Source organism: Corylus avellana, chromosome ca9 (genome assembly GCF_901000735.1).
Source record: "Corylus avellana chromosome ca9, CavTom2PMs-1.0".
Taxonomy (NCBI): Eukaryota; Viridiplantae; Streptophyta; class Magnoliopsida; order Fagales; family Betulaceae; genus Corylus; species Corylus avellana.
Genome location: NC_081549.1, coordinates 19361207 through 19375820, shown reverse-complemented (window position 1 = coordinate 19375820; position 14614 = coordinate 19361207). Strand labels below are relative to the sequence as shown.

The window sequence follows — 14614 nt, the reverse complement described above, 5'->3', positions numbered from 1 at the left end:
TGGAGCGATGATAATTGCTTTGGAGAGTAAAAGCCAAGCGCAATGCCCCATGCCCATTAATCCTAGCATTATTGGCCTCCTTGTTGGAAGGCAAACAGATGAAGATAACCTTCAAAACCAGTAATTTATTTCATATCATTTGTGGAGGTTTCTAGTTGTACCGAATTTGAAGTCATTATGTGTTTTGAGTGGCAAGCAAGGAGAAAAATAAGGGGAGGGGAGGGATTGCGTATCTTGGATTGGTGAAAACCCTGGGAGCATGTCCTCTGGTCTGCATTCTACAACACATTTAATATTATGTTAAACCAACTTTCAAAGTTGTGAATCATACTTCATGGTGGATTCTTTTTTCTAAGCAAAAATTTTAAAAAAAGAGCGACCAGAATGGTTATTCTATCTAGAGTGACCATAGTAGTACCTGTCTACTAAGAATTAATGACAAGAAGAGCTTAAACGATGAGAACCGCAGGTTCCTTCAAGTCCGATTAAGCTATAACCTGACTTAGTCACATTAGGATATCAATGAGACCCAATACAATTTACATTAATTAAGCACAGAGATTTTTGTTGTGGGAGTCAAATTCATATCCTAATGTTTACCTAACCACATGAGGATTACTTTGAGGCCACTAACCACCCCCATATGGTTCATGATTAGTGGATTAAATTAGTGGAGTTGTCCTTTTCTGCTGGGTTTTCACATTTAGTTCATCTTTGTTTAATCAAAGAGTTAATTTTTATATCTTAGATAAGAGGTAAAGTTGACAAAACTTGAATGCTAAATAAGTTTTACATAAAGAAAAAACTATATATAAATAAAAGTCTAAATAGATAGATAGATATAAACACGCACAAATAATTTAAAAGAGAATGATATATATAAACTTTTTTGGAACACGTTTCTCATCTTCGTTAACAATAAATACATTTGATATTATGTTAAACCAAACGAACTTTTAAATTTGTTGATGATACTTCTCTTTAACCATGATTAGTGAATTAAAATAAGTGGGATTGTCCTTTTCTATCGGGTTTTTTTCATGTTTAATTGATCTTTATTTAATCAAATATCTATATAAAAGCTGAACTTGACAAAACTCAGAATAGTAAACTAGTTTAAGATATAACACAAAATTCAAAATATTCATATATACTCTAAAGGATAAAATTATTTGCCCACGCCTTGGATATTCCTCTCACTATATATATTGCTGTTCACATTACTGCATTTATTTTTATTTTTATTTTAAAATTAATGATTCAAGTGAAAGGTATATACAACAAATATCCGAATAACCTTTTTATTATTATTATTATTTTTTTAGTCAATGCTTGAATATGTCGAAAAGGACAAATTGCGTCTGTTTAGTTCTTCCTTTTTCCTCTTCTCTTTCCAGCCTAACACTCAGCAAAGTAAGAAAAAAGAAAGTGTGAGGTACAGCGAATATTAGATTACTGTTGCTTTTATTATAATTTTTTTTTTTTTTTAACAAATTTATATAATAACTCCATTTATAATAAATTTATAATAAAATAATAAGAAATTTACTATTCTTCTCGCTATATTGCTGTCAAACTAGTGACATCCGCTTTATAAAGCGTGATTTCTGGCCGATTAAGTTACCTTTTAAGAACACTACTCTTTATAGTAAAAACTTATAATATTCCTACCAACACTCTAATAATGATGATTTACATGCCCAAAATTATGAAATGCCTACTAACATTACAATACATTAAGGTAACTTATTAATAATGTTCGTACATATTAAAGATCCAATTTCATTAAAGTTACTAATATCGCTAATATTTTATACAACTTGACACGAATTTAGCGTGGAATTAATAGGTTAGGGTTTAATAAAATAAAATTTGGGTCAACCCAATTAGATAGGATTAATAAAAGGGTTAGTTTTAGGTCAACCCGCTTAACTCAAGAGTGAATTACATAACCCCGATCAGATATATAATCTTATTTTTCTCAACTTAGGGTGTGAAAACACCACAATACTCCACCCAAGACGAAAAAAAATATCACAATTTGTCATTCTTTATCTGATTTATCATTAATAACAAAATGGCCTTTAAATAGAAATATAAGCAGAAAATACCTAAAGTGATAAAACCTTAGGTTCGAACAATCAAATTCAAATAACCTCTAATTCTAATATTAAATAATCTAATCCTAAGTTTATTCCAACCCAATCTATTTCACCATAATCTTATCCTTATCATCGTGTCCTAACATATCTGATGAGTCATGAGCAATCACAATTTAGCTACCAAAATCTTTCAACCCACTACATCTCATCCACCATCTCGTTCAAATTCAAATACGTACAAAACAATTAACTCATCATATACGGCTATAACCCTATTACTATATATACCTATGTTTTTTTTTTTTTTTTTTTTTTTTTTCAATCAAAAAAATACCAAAAGGGGTTGGCTCCCCTACAATAGATCCAAACACAAAAATTACCAGTGCAAGTAATAGTAAAAAAGTAAGAAATATGCCAAATAATTAGCCCGGTCTTCTCAAAGGGACCACAAAAAGTAGTTTTAAAGGCAAAAGGAGTACAAAAAAAGGCAAAAACAATACAATTCCAATACAATGCGTTCTTTCTATATGATATCACCTGTTTATTTAAATAGGTTGTGTTATAGTTAAAAGATATGACTCGTTTAATTAAATGGATCGAGTTCAAATTAACCCATATATATATGATAATATACATAATGCTTGACACAATATGAACCCGACCTATAAACGCGAATTTGCCACCCCTTACATACAATAGTCAAAAATATTATGAATAGTTGAACATGGAAAACTGCATATGAACACTATTAGTTGCCAATGCAATCAAGTATATAATATACCGCCATGGCTTCCATGAGAAATCAATAAAATATATGTGCATGACAAGCGTTTCAAATGTTGCAGATTGTTATATTTCTTAGTTAATGGTGTGTGCGTCTCTCGTGCGTCTCTCTCTCTCTCTCTCTCTCTCTCTCTATATATATATATATAAGAAACACAAACAGGCTAGCTAGGAACACAAAACAGAAACATATAATTGGAGCCAGTGATGCCACAATTAGACTGAAAATGACTAACTAACCTAACGTAGACCACGGCACAGCTCGGTCGTCCATTATTCAATGTTGTGGGATGGGAGGAAATAATTGGAGGCCGAAGATTATAGTATAGAGCAAAAGTACAAGAGAAGTAGATATGGCAAAAGGAAAACGATAGAGACCCTTTTTTTTTTTTTCTTCTTTTATTTAAGGTGGGCACTACAAACAACAGATCCAAAAAAAAATTACGGTGCAAGAAATATAAGCAAACAGTAAAAGATGAGTAATAAAATGACTCGATTCTTTAAATGAGAGTCGCAAAAAGCGATTTAAACACCAAAACAAAAGCAAAAAAAGGGGTAGCTTTAACCCTACCAAAACTTCGGCAAGGCAACAACACTTTCGTAGCTGGTGTTCGTTCTTCATCAACGACTCCATTCTGGTTTTTGGCAGTATATTTCCTGCAACAACCATTTCACTATGGTTGTTGCCTTCACCGTTTGGGGCTCTTTATTGAGTTCTTTTGCCATTTGTTACTGCCTTTTGCGACCCTTAAAAAAGTTCGGCTCATTTTATGGTTCTTTTAAAATCATAAATGAAACCATTGTCTGCTGTTTTTTTTTTTTTTTTTATTCTCTGTATGTTTGTACTTGTATTTATTGTTTGGGTTGTGTTGTTGGGATGTACTTATTATTGTTCAATCCCCTGTAAAAAAAATTAAAAAATTAAAAATTAAAAATTAAAAAAAAAATCCGAAAGAATAAGACCCTTTGTTTACTCATTCTTTCGTTCTTTCTTTCTCGTTGAATGGATTCATTCATTCTTAATTACATAGGAAACAGAGTTACGCATTTGAAAAATAAACGTTTGAGGAGGAGGTGGTGGGGTGGGGGGTTGGAAAGCGCCATTTCTAACTCTTTCTCTCAATTATTTCAACTACCTGACTATGGGAGTGGGGGTAGGGGGGCTTGGGTGGCTGGCTGTGAAGATGACCTTTGTTTTATCGTATTCCTGCCTACAATTATTATTTTAAATTAGTTTTTGAATATAATTGGACCTCCTAGCTTCGTCAGTGGGGGTTGGTCGATTAGGAAAGCTACACCAACGGAGATTCAACACTGTGTGTGATCTGGCCAACAAGTCATCACATCTTCAGATCGATGATCTCTCTCTCTCTCTCTCTCTCTATATATATATATATATGCACCAATTTTTTTTATTTTTTAATATTAGCCATTTTAAAAAATATATATAGCATTTACATTGGGCTCAATAAAATAGTTATTTTGATTAGAGCATTCACATTCGGCTTTGCATTTTAACTATAAACTTTTAATCAAGTATAGGTGTTTTATAAAAAGTGAGTAGCTAAAAAAAATATATATATAATTTTTAGCTGAACTTTAGCTAAATATTTATTTAGCCAATGTGATTGTTCTAAAAGTATATATATAGGGAATATCTTCAATTCGGTCGGGCGTAAAAACCCCATTTTCTGCCAACCATTAATTGAGTGACACTTCATCTTATAACAAGTTAAAAAAATGTTGTTGAATACACCTGATTAAAACAATCTAACCTCATCCTCACAACTGAAAACCAATTAACCCATGGGTCCGGCTGTTTCTCCGGTGTCGGACCTCATTTTTTAGGCCTTTAGGGAAATAAAATCTCTAAAGGGTTCACTTTCTACCTCTAGGTTTTAGTTTTGAATCAAAAAACAAGTTTTGAGGCATTAGAAACGAATTTTAAGGCATTAAAATCGAGTTTTGAGGCGGGTCATGATAGTTTCAAGCGAGTTACGACGATTTCAGACGAGTTTTGAGACGGGTCATGGCGAGAACCACGACTGGAGTGGCCGACAAGCCACCCCAAATCCAGTTGGGGTGGCCGATGAGCCACCCCAGGCCATGGGGTGCATGCGCGGCCACCCCGTGGCCATCTGGGGTGCCTCGCTGGCCACCCTAAATGGCCTGGGGTGGGCCGCTCGGCCACCCCGTGGCCTAGGGGTGGTTGGTCGACCACCCCATCTCCTCCTTGGCTTTTGCGTGGGCTTGGCGGAGCTGGGCAGCGAATGTGAAGCTTGAGAAAGTTTTTGGGTTCAGTCAATTTTCTAACCTTTTGTTGTTTGGGGTATAATTGGGTACAACCAAGTTTATTTTGTAAGTTGAGATAATTTGAGGTGGTAACATTTTAATGGAAGACAGAAACATGAGTTTTTTGCCTTTACTGTATAGTAGCACTCTCCTATATATATATATATATATATATATATACTATTTCAGATTCTGGAAGTTTCACTTATTTGTAGATTGCTATACAGAGTAACTGGACAACTCAAATAAAGCTGATAGCGAAAATGTATTTAGCTAAGTTTCAGAGCTTAATTAGTTTTTATATGATCACACCATAATAATGTAGTCGTCCCCGCACTTTATTAACTCCATGAAAAGGAATAATTTCTATAGAGATTGCAAAGAGAAAATGTGCAACTCCTTCTAGATTTCCACCCTAACGTGAACAAATCATTCCATAGTAATTTTCATCAAATTTTTGACACTAATGTAGTAATTCACATGGTATTTTTGTAGAGGGGTTGTAGTAAAAAATTTGTAACCCGTTCTTTTTCCTTTACCATATATAAGTCCTCTACGAATTGATACAGTAGTTTACATGGCACTTGATAAGTTAGTTACTAAATAATTAAATTTACTTGTCAACTCTTGTTGCTTATTTTTTTACTCATATAGCCTCACGTGGCACTCAAAAGAACCGTCACGTAAATTTATACAAAAATTATAATAAAATCAATAGTCCTCAAATTTTATAAGCTTGGTAGTATATTCCTTTAGTTGGTAAGAAAATGATTCAAACACACAACCCAAAAGAATACAAAGCCAAAACAAAGTCATGGCAAAGAAAAAGAAGGCAAACTCATATGATTCTGAATTTGATTCTGAACTTCAAAAGAAAAAGGGGATGTACAAACACATAAGTTAACAACTTTATTATGGATTGATAATAAGAGATCTTTTTAGGCTTCCATTTTTTTTTTCTTTTCTAATTATTTTAGGGTTTTCAAATTGGTTGTAAAGTATTCTAAAAGTAAATTCAATGTTGACACGTTCCTAAGTTCAATCATTCGAGTCTTATTTTTATTTGTTTATTTGTTTATTTGTTTATTTGTTGTCTTGCTCAATCAAACACCCACAAAGCCATCCCTGTGAGGGTGCATTAATGCTGTTTTTTGTCCTTTAAAGCACTAAAAAATCATGCTAGATCTCCACCTAGATGTACCATGTGTCCAGAAGTGTCCAGGTGTGTGGTTTGGTTCGGTATGCAATCAAAAGCAACTAGCTTTCCCCGGCCCTATCCATTCAATTCGGATTGAAATTGAGATTTATAGTTTTTTTTTTTTTTTTTTGATGATGTAAAATAAAACTAAATTGTTTTTCAAAAAAAAAAAAAATCAAAATATTTTTCAATTTTTATCTCGTATGAAAAATCAATAACAGTGACGACGACAAGTAGCAATACAGTAAAAGAGAATGGTACAAAAAATCAATAACAACGACGGCGACAGGTAGCAATACGGTAGAAGAGAATGAACTGAGAGAGAGTGTGTACCAGATACTAGAAAAATGTTAGGGATTAATAAGTTTTTCATATTTTGCGTATATTCTCCTACAAATTCTATAGATCAACCATTAGATTTTTGAAGTCTACCATTGACTTATGTGGAGTCCACATAAGTCCACAAATATAATGGTTAATTTGTAAGATAAAATGGATAAAATATAGAGAAAATATTAACCCTTAGCATTTCTCGGGATACTATGGGTCAAAAATAAAAGAAAAATGCTATGTGTTCTCTTTGTCTTAAGTGGATATTAACCAACCCTTATTTTTCTCACCATGTTTTAGAAAATAATATCCACCTACAAACCAAAATAACACCTAACATTCCCCAAAATAAAAGGTTCAAATTTGAAAAATAATTTACGGAAATGAAAAAAAAAAAAAAGAAGCCATTTTACGCCGCTTAATTGAAGTTTTTTCCATTTCAACCGAAAAACATTTTTAGCTTGACCAATATTTTTAGTCGTATAAAACACCAAAAAATAAGAAAAACTTTTTTCCTAAAACTGTTTTATGTCCAAATAAAAAAGCCTAATTGCTAGTGTTTTGAGCAGTATATTATGAGGCAGCACCCGCCTAGCCGAATAAATTTTGAATTATACCGCAGATGGATCTTATATTTATATGAACTGTCTCATATATACTACTCAAATTATTAGCACTTTTGACAAAATAAAATTACTAAAAAATCTCCATAACCATCAAAGGGAGCCCAACTTTATCTTTCAAACAGACTCCTCCATTTTCTCACTCAACCCCATATTATTCGATGGATGTACACCACACCCACACGCATATACCTCCTCTAATCCCTTCATGCTTAATTCCAAATACGTATACTTCTAATACTAATCAATTTGGTCGTGCCCAATTTTAGGAGCCAACCCCTAGAGGGGTAGTTCCGGAATACTGAAAGAAAAGATGGACCGGACAATTGCGTTAAGGCCAGAAAACAAAAATCTGGGACCTTCGGATTTTAGACTAACGAGGTGGTTTGGCCGGGCAAAATTGGAATTGTCCACAAAAGTACACGGGATTTTACTTCTGGCCCTTTGAAAACAGTGACCTTCCTGTTGCCTTCCGGTCGTTTTCTTAATCATTTTTGTTTTGAATTAATTAAACGTGTTTAATGCAACTATCTAAATTTATTAATTTTAAACCAAGGAGGCCTTGACGAGAGGCAACGGTTTGTGCCTATTTAAACCCCACCTCTCCCCCTCTTCCTCCTCCCCCCTCTTCCTCCTTCATTGTGCACCTGCTCTTTGCATTTCTCTCACAAATATACCCACTTTACCTTTTTTTCTTTCTTTGCCCATTTCCAGTTTGGTAAGTCCTTCTTTTGGCTCCCTTACGTTTTTCTTTTCTTGCATTTTTGGTTTCCTCTAGCATTTCAGTTTCCATTATGATAATGCTTCGAAGCTTATCCATTTTGGTGTTCTGGGTGTTTGGGGTTCGATTACTGCTTATTTTATTTGGTGTGTTGGGTTCAGTTTTTGGGTTCTTTGAATTCTTTAGCAATGAATGGTTTGTCTAGAAAATGTTGTCTTCTCCTGAATTCAGACTCAAGTTATTTTTTTATTTTTTATTTTTTATTTATTTTTTTTTTTTGTGTGTGTACTTTTGGTTTGAGAGTTTTATGTTTTTTGTGTAACTCTTCCAATACCAAAGCTTTCGACTTTCGCTGTTGTTGGTTTATGTCTCAAATTGAGAAGTCAAGAGGTTTATTTTTTGATTTGCTTTATAAATGAACCCCTTTTAACCCACTCAATGTATTCAATTCTTTTTCTTTTGTTAATTTTGAGGCTTGAAAGTGATATTGTGATTTATGCATTGATAGCCATGTTTTGTTCAAATTATTTTTCTTAAATTTCTATACTTTCTATTTTTGTTCTACATACATCACGCCAATGGAGTCTCGCAGATGAAAGTGGTGAAGTTTTTCTATTATTCAATGTATAATAATCTCCTTTTAGTTAGGCCGGAAAAGTTTGTATCTTTTGAGTGGTATTTGATTCTTAAAGTTATAACACACTGTGGAAAGGGTTTTCTAAATCACATGAACTTTGATTAAAGAACTCTGATGATCCTCATATGCCTTTGTCTTTGTTAGGCGGAGTTAAAATCTGTTGCCAGCTAGTTGTATAATAATGGAAACTTTTGAGCTTTTACGTGTTTATTTGGGTTTTCCAACCTCATAAAGTCCCTGGTCCACCTGTTCTTGATTCAATATCTAGTAGCGGTTGTAAATTGTCCATTCAGAAACTGAAAAAAGCCTTATCCTAAAATAGAACCTCTTTCTTTCTTCCTATGTTGGTAATCTGAGTCAATAGGTGCTTTAATTATTTGGAATCCATGAAAGATTGTCGTTTGAGACTCAAAATAAATATGCATATAAACTTTGGTGGGTTTAAGTTATCGTGGAGCTTAGTGTTCACATATTTTCGTTCTTTGCTTAAAGGTTTCTGAACAAAATGGTGTTCGAGGACCTATACATGCAAGGTCAGAGGCCCAAATATGACTGCCTTCTGTTTGGTAAGCCATTTTTTTCAACACATTTCACTTGCTGATCTGAATTGTCTCAGGGAATGATTCTAACTATATGTTTGAACCTTGCAGATCTGGATGATACTCTGTATCCTCTTAGTTCCGGTCTTGCCACATCATGCCGCACGAATATAGAAGGTAAGTTCCTGTGGTTGTTAATGCCTTAGATTTCTCTATTATGCAGCCAATTCTGCAGTTCTTATATGTATATATGGATGATGCCCTTGTTGTAGATTATATGGTCGAAAAGCTTGGCATAGATAAGAGCAAAATCCATGACTTGTGCAACATTCTGTACAAAAACTATGGAACAACAATGGCTGGTCTTAGGGTATGGTTTTGACTTATTTACTTATTTATTTGTTTTGCTGGTAAAATGGGAGCACATAACTAAATGATATTTTATATGATTGTCCTTTGCAGGCAATTGGCTATGACTTTGACTATGATGAATACCACAGGTATGAAATTTCCTCTCTGTTCATCTATTTCACTATGCTGGTGTGCCTTCAATTAAAGGTATTGACCTTTCACTTTCATGTGCAACAGTTTTGTTCATGGGAGATTACCGTATGAGAACTTGAAACCCGACCCCGTTTTGAGAAGTCTTTTGCTGAATCTGCCTTACCGTAGAGTTGTAAGTAACTGATTTTTATCAAATGGATGGTGCTAAAGGCCATGGTGTGATGAGTGTGTTCTTATGCTCTTTCTTTCTGTTCTGCAAATAGATCTTCACAAACGCAGACAAGGTCCATGCTGCCAAAGTGCTTAGCAAGCTTGGATTGGAAGACTGTTTTGAGGGGATTGTCTGCTTTGAGACCCTCAATCCAACTCACAAGAGCACTGTTTCTGATGATGAAGATGACATTGAGTTTGTGGGGTCACGCACTTTTGCTGCTACCAACAATGGCAGTAGCTCTGAAATATTTGACATCATTGGGCATTTTGCTCAGCCTATCGTCGGTTTAGGGTTGCCAAAGTCACCCATTGTCTGCAAACCATCAGAAGCAGCCATAGAACAGGCTCTCAAAGTAGCCAACATAGATCCTCAGAGAACTGTAAGCAGATTCTGTCTTTTGTTTTTTCTTCTCAAAACAAAAACATTAACAAACAATTCAAACACAAAACACCCCAAAAATTACAATAACGGTTTCACTTTTATGTCACATCACAACTCTTTTTCAAATTAAAAAAAAAAAACACCATTCAAAACATGTTAACAAACAAAGGCCTAGTATCAACTTTTGATTTTCTTTCTGTTTACCATTTATGTTCTTGCTCTTTCAGTTGTTCTTTGAGGATAGTGTCCGAAACATACAAGCTGGAAAACGTGTGGGTCTTCAGACTGTCTTGGTAAGTTATTGGAATATTTTGTACCATATGAAAAATGGATCATTGGTTGCTAAAACTAAGGCATGGATATCCTATTGTGGCTCTTCTACTACTGCAGATTGGCACTTCCCAGAGAGTTAAAGGTGCAGATTACGCGTTAGAAAGCATTCACAACATTAGGGAAGCAATACCGGAGCTGTGGGAGGCTGACAGGAAATCAGAAGTTGCTGCTTACTCTGGCAATGTTGCAGTGGAGACTTCTGTGACAGCCTAATTGTTACAGAAGAAATCATGTATTTTGGGATCTTAGCATCCCCATGCCCAATCTCATTGTCCATATTGATGTAGGCGCTTCTTTGTGATTAATTATTTATCCCAAAAATCGTCCTTTTCATTTGGCTACAACTTAGTGTTAACTCCTCTTTTATTGGAGATCCTTTTCATTGGAGTCATAGTCAAAATCAATCAAAGAATGGAGGGTTGGAGTGTCATGCTAATCCTTGTCAATTTTTAAAGAATGTGTAACCCACACGACAATCTCACGATGCTGACATGATACTGTCAATCTGACTTTAAATAAACCCTTATTAAAAGAAAAAAGAAAAAGAAAAATCAAAGGATTATCTCACCATGTTAATATGATCGTGCCTTGGGCTGTAAATAAACCAGTCTGTTCAACAACTTGCTCAGTTTAACTTGACTTGAACTTGAGCTTTGATACTGTACAAATTCGCTTGTTACTATAAAAACTCGCTCGATTAGTAAATGATACATATTCAGCTCGTTCAAGAAAACTCGATAAGGGATCGCGAGCTCAGCTCGTTTAAAGCTCAACCAATTCGTTTATCCGACTCATTAGCTCGTTCATATATATATATATATATAAAAGTATGTATGTTAGTAATTAAGTAATATGTGTAATATAAATTACTTAATATTTATATTTATATTATAGATAAAGGTTTAGGGGTTCTTTTAAAATTCGAGCTTGAACTCTGCTCTGATCATACATTAAAGAATTTAATAGCTTAGTTCGAACTCGAATTGAGTCCAGCCCAGCTCGAGTTGAGTCCGGCCTAGCTCGAGTTGAGTCCAGTCCGGCTCGAATAGCATTCTCAACGAACTCGAGCTTGCCTGAATTTTAAATGAGCCGAGCTTGAACAACATTTCATAACTCAGCTCAAAAAAGCATCTTCATAAATGAGCCAGTCTTGAAATCCTAAAGCTCAACTCGGTTCGGCTCGATTACAGCCCTAATCGTGCCAATCAGTTCTTAGATCAGTTTTTGTTTTTTTAAAAAATAATAATCTTTAAAGATCGATTAAAAGGGTCAAGTCTACATGGTGAGATAGTGTGAAATGGAAGTGTAATTTCTCACATTTCTCACATTTAAAATAATATATATAAGACCAGGTTTAACTTGACCGGTATTCATATGAAAGAGATTACATCATTGATGAAATATACGCCAAATTTGTTGCGAATTTGATGCAGTAAAAGTAGGAGGAATACGACTTTGTTTAATCATTTTATTATAAGAGATTACAGGTGTAGAACGTCTATTCATAAGCAACATGTAATCATAAATCCATGGTTGCCGTGTCGTGTTAATCGTGTCTAATATTTAATATATAATTTGACTATTATTCATATGAAATAAATGCGTGAGTGTATCATTGCTGAGATAGTGAGATACATACCAAATCAAAACACTAGAATTGTTTTTAATCATTATAGTTCCTAGATGACAAGGTGTATAGAAAACTAGAACTCGTATGGCAATGCTTCTTAGGATGAGAAATACTATATGTTACATTTTTTATTTTATGTCTAGAATCAGTGAATAAGTTATTGTTAAAAAAAATTAATAATTAGTTAAAACTATCACATCAGTACTAGTCGGGATTGCCACTTAGCACTTTAAAATAGTTGTGAGATAAAATATAGTTTCTAACATTACTATTTTAGAATAACTTTGTAAAAAAAAACATTAACAATAACACTCAAAATTACTTTTACATTTATGCATTTCATAACCAAAAAGCAAAAAATCACAATTTAAAAAGTGTTGTCAAGCGAAATAGAGGCTTGTATCATGTGTCATACCATCTGTGCACAAAACACAAGTTGGAGGTGTCACATTAGTAATTAGGGATGCGTGACAAGTTCAGCTTGCTTCATGTACAAATACAACACATTATCCAAAATTAGATTAAAATAATATAGTAATGTTATTCTTCACACCAATTGACGAGATGTGTTTTAATTGGATTTTTTTTTTTTTTTTTTAAGTGTTTGAAATAAATAAATCAATGCAAAGAGTAGTCTTAATCAAAATAATATCATTATGCAAGAAGAATCTAGAATAACAAAAGAGATAACCATTCGATTAATTGCTCAACCACTGAAATTTAATGACCTTCAATGCTAAGAGAAATTTGACTAAAACACTTGGCCATGGGATTAGGATCATTTTCGGTTCTTTTAGACGGGAGAGGAGACGCTTCTTTATAACATGAGGACTAATTTATTCAAACAAAAAAATAAAATTACAATTTTACTCTCATATTATAAGGAACAGGCTCCTCTCTAGATCAAAAGAACTAGAGAGAGTCCTGGTCCATTTTGAGCAATATCCCGAGGAATAAGCACGTGACATCTCAAAGAGTTCGAGTAAAGAAATTTATGTAAAAATGCTATATGCATTAGGTGACTGGAAGTGTAAAACTAACCATCAAAAAATTTGATGAAAGATTGTTTGCATGGATCAAAACTGATAAAACACAGTTAGTCAAACAAAATTAAAAGATGGAAAAGATCGAATAAAATTTGATCAAAATTATAATAGCATTAGGGGTAATGCTAGAAGTGGATTTTTGTCCTTATTTTATCCTTATAAAATGATGTGATTTTTAAAATTACTATTAAATTTAAAATGATTATTATTAGATTTTAAAAAGTTACATTATTTTTTAAGGGATAAAAAGAAGAAAAAAAATTCTAGTTTTAGCATTAATATATATATATATAAAATTAACAAATCCAAAAGCAGTAATGAATCTTAATTATTTGTTGCTATTTATATATTTGGAAATCTTTAGGGGAAGAGGGGCAAACCCATAGAAATTTTGGAATTTAGGCTTAAAAATCTTTTATTTTTTGCAAGAACTTTGGAGGGAGGGAGCAAATTTTTGGTGGGCGATGATCCCAATAGCCCCTATCTCTCCGTCACGGATCCGGCTTACATTCTGTTATTAAAATAACAGCATATGGAATAGACATAATTAGAATATGGAAAAAGAAAAAAAAAAACCCTCGAGTTCTTTCTCTAGCCCCCTCCCCTCTCTGCTAGGGTTTCATCTTTAGCAGTCGTCGGAGGGGGAGAACATTTCCCTCCGGCCCTCCGCCCTCCTCCCCTCTCCCTCTTCTGCCCCCTCCCTTCCTTCTCATCGCCCTCTTTTGCTTAGCAAGCTGATGCCTCTAGCTCTTTAGGTGATTTTTTTTCCTTTCCCTTCCTCTCCACCTCTTCTCCCTCCTTTGGTCCCTAGTTGTTTTTGTTTCTTTCTGTATTTGCTTTTGTTGTTTTTTCTGCTTGTTTAGGTACACTTTGTAGGTGATACTCTTGGGTTTCACTCAAACTTTCACCTCCATTTGAGTAAGCTGCCCACCGTCCTCTGCTAGGACTTTTCTCGCACCCCTACCGCGATGAGCTTTCAACGCCCCTTCTGTTTTCAGTTTCCAACGAGCGCGTGATCGGCTCTTCTTTTCGACTGCTGTCATCCTCTTGGTGTGCTTTTTATGTTGTTTATTTCCTTGTAATTTTCTCTGGCTTTCATTTTTTTTGTTCTTTCTGTCTTATTTTGTTTTCCTATAATCGTTTTTGTTTTTGCTTGTAATAATGCTCGGTCCTCTCTCTCAATCTGCCCGCCTGATGCCCTTCTAGTTTGTTGCTTTGGTCAAGACCTTTGGGTTGTGGATGTGAACGTTATCTTGGCTTTCGAGTTAAGGAGGATGAGCT

General features: G+C 34.2%; 1 protein-coding gene across 1 annotated transcript; it reads left to right on the top strand.

Moving 5' to 3' along the window:
• Positions 1-7925: 7925 nt before the first annotated feature.
• LOC132191793 (uncharacterized) lies at positions 7926-11087 on the top strand. Its single transcript, XM_059606892.1, has 9 exons — positions 7926-8046; positions 9179-9252; positions 9337-9402; positions 9498-9595; positions 9688-9725; positions 9814-9901; positions 9993-10322; positions 10552-10617; positions 10715-11087. Exons 2-9 carry the CDS (start codon positions 9192-9194, stop codon positions 10868-10870), a joined length of 903 nt encoding a protein of 300 aa, XP_059462875.1. The 5' UTR covers positions 7926-8046; positions 9179-9191; the 3' UTR covers positions 10871-11087.
• The last annotated feature ends 3527 nt before the right edge of the window (positions 11088-14614 follow it).

What these genes read in the sequence shown, in the direction of transcription:
- LOC132191793 (XM_059606892.1), top strand. Translation starts at nt 9,192, where the DNA reads ATGGTGTTCGAGGACCTATACATGCAAGGTCAGAGGCCCAAATATGAC. An exon ending in ATATGACTGCCTTCTGTTTG is followed by an intron (nt 9,253 to 9,336) that starts GTAAGCCATTTT and finishes TGAACCTTGCAG; the next exon opens with ATCTGGATGATACTCTGTAT. An exon ending in ATCTGCCTTACCGTAGAGTT is followed by an intron (nt 9,902 to 9,992) that starts GTAAGTAACTGA and finishes TTCTGCAAATAG; the next exon opens with ATCTTCACAAACGCAGACAA.